Genomic DNA, 1,669 nt, shown 5'->3' on the forward strand with positions numbered 1-1,669 from the left:
GAAAGTAATAATAAACAAGCTTGGAAAAATACATAACAACAGATTAGGTACATTGGAGGAAGATAGTCTGGGTGGTAGTCAATAAAGGTACAAAATAGTAGAATAAACTATTTAACTTCTACTATCTTCTTACAATCTACTTCATGCGGTCCACTGTCTTCTTCCAAAATAAATTAGCTAGATAGTAGTAAATTGATACTAGCAGAAGATTAAAAAAAAAAAATTGTTTTTATTGTAGGTAGGAAGTGAAGTATAGAGTTAGTTACTTGGAAGAAGAAAAGGTTAAGGATAGTTATCACACGGTCAGTCAGCGAATATGGAAGATTTTTTTTCAAAAATGAAAAATGAAATGAAATCTGGCTAGGATGAATTTAAAAAAAGTCTAACAGTTAAGCTCAAGAACATTTAAAAGGACTTAAGAAGCAGGGTGGAAATGTGGAAAACCAGCTCTGGAATCTGATGTTGAAAAGTAGGTAAAGACCACAGAAAGACGATATGAAGGTGAGGACGAAGTGGAGCATTATATTAGGAGACTTGGAGGTAAAGTTGACTTCCCGGAATAGGAGTTTAAGCCTGTTGAGACTTAAGGACGTATCGTGGATGTGGATTGACACTAGAGCGAGATGCTCTCAACATGTAAGACACCTCGGGAGCCCCAGCTTGGATCAAGCTTTCAACATACGACGGAGGGTCTTCATGGGTAACTAATCTGGCAGTTCAAGACAGCATCCTCGACTGACAACTGGAATGGCCGGGAAGGTACCTACTTCCCTTATTGTGTTATTTCGAAAGGAGACTCTAGATAATATTCAGAGCGTGTACGTCAACTTCTGTGAAAAACATCAGGCCTTCAACTATTTTCATGACTACTTCGAAAAAAGATTGTCCCTTGCCCTCATCTGAGGCTCGTGATGCAGCAGCTCAGAGTGGAAGTTTCTCGACTGGAGGAGTATTATATCTTGTATTTTTCTTTACATAATAATTGATTTTCCTCGCAGGGTAAAACAGATGAGGTCATCTACGTGGAACATCTTCTGGACGGATTGCCGAACTGGTTGGACAGACTTTTCGAAGGGATGACTCATCGATATTTTCTCAACTATTGGCCCGACTTTGGATCAAAATGAAGTTAAACCTGTACTCTAGTTTTGAAACCTTCGTTTTGCCTTAACTTAAAGTGATACATCACATCAAACATTACATATAATTGGCTGTAATTATATTAACGATCGGACTTCCACAAGTTATTTAGGCTTAGTAATTTGTGACCAGAGATGGGCAAAAATTAGCATTAGTTGAAACTAATAGCTAAAATCGCCATGGATACGACCCTTATTCATGAATGAACCATTGATAAATAAATATCGTATCCATGGCAACATTAGCTATTAGTTTCAACTATAGCTAATTTTTGCCCAATTCTGTTTGTGACTAATCGAGGAAGATTTATAAAAGAAATTGTTAAATTGGACCATCAATGAGTACTTTTAACTATCGTTCTAATTACATAATAGGATTAGTTTTAAAAACCAAAGTTTAGAGTACGAATTGTAGCTGACTTGTTAATCGAATGAAATTTTTTTCTATTATCTAGGAATCGTAAATCAATTTTCGGATAGAGAAATATCAATTATTACTCTTGAAGATTTATTTTTATTTTATTTACTTT

General features: G+C 35.6%; 1 protein-coding gene across 4 annotated transcripts in view; it reads left to right on the plus strand.

Annotated features, from left to right (window-relative positions):
* l(3)80Fg (dnaJ homolog subfamily C member 16 l(3)80Fg) overlaps positions 1–1,669 on the plus strand; it is a 27,679-nt gene that overhangs the window by 24,469 nt on the left and 1,541 nt on the right. The window contains exons 13-14 of one of the 4 annotated variants that reach the window (XR_010844790.1): positions 999–1,257; positions 1,405–1,657. Coding sequence is in view for 1 of the 4 variants with exons in the window: in XM_067052312.1 (XP_066908413.1) it covers positions 999–1,127 (129 nt within the window). In the remaining 3 variants the exon portion in view is untranslated. Of the gene's footprint in view, positions 1–998; positions 1,258–1,404; positions 1,658–1,669 lie in introns of those variants that run through there. The other 3 variants (XR_010844791.1, XR_010844792.1, XM_067052312.1) reach the window with 3 other exon arrangements.

The sequence above is a fragment of the Halyomorpha halys genome, unplaced genomic scaffold (assembly GCF_000696795.3).
Source record: "Halyomorpha halys isolate HHAL.00 unplaced genomic scaffold, Hhal_1.1 Scaffold44.1, whole genome shotgun sequence".
NCBI classification, from domain to species: domain Eukaryota; kingdom Metazoa; phylum Arthropoda; class Insecta; order Hemiptera; family Pentatomidae; genus Halyomorpha; species Halyomorpha halys.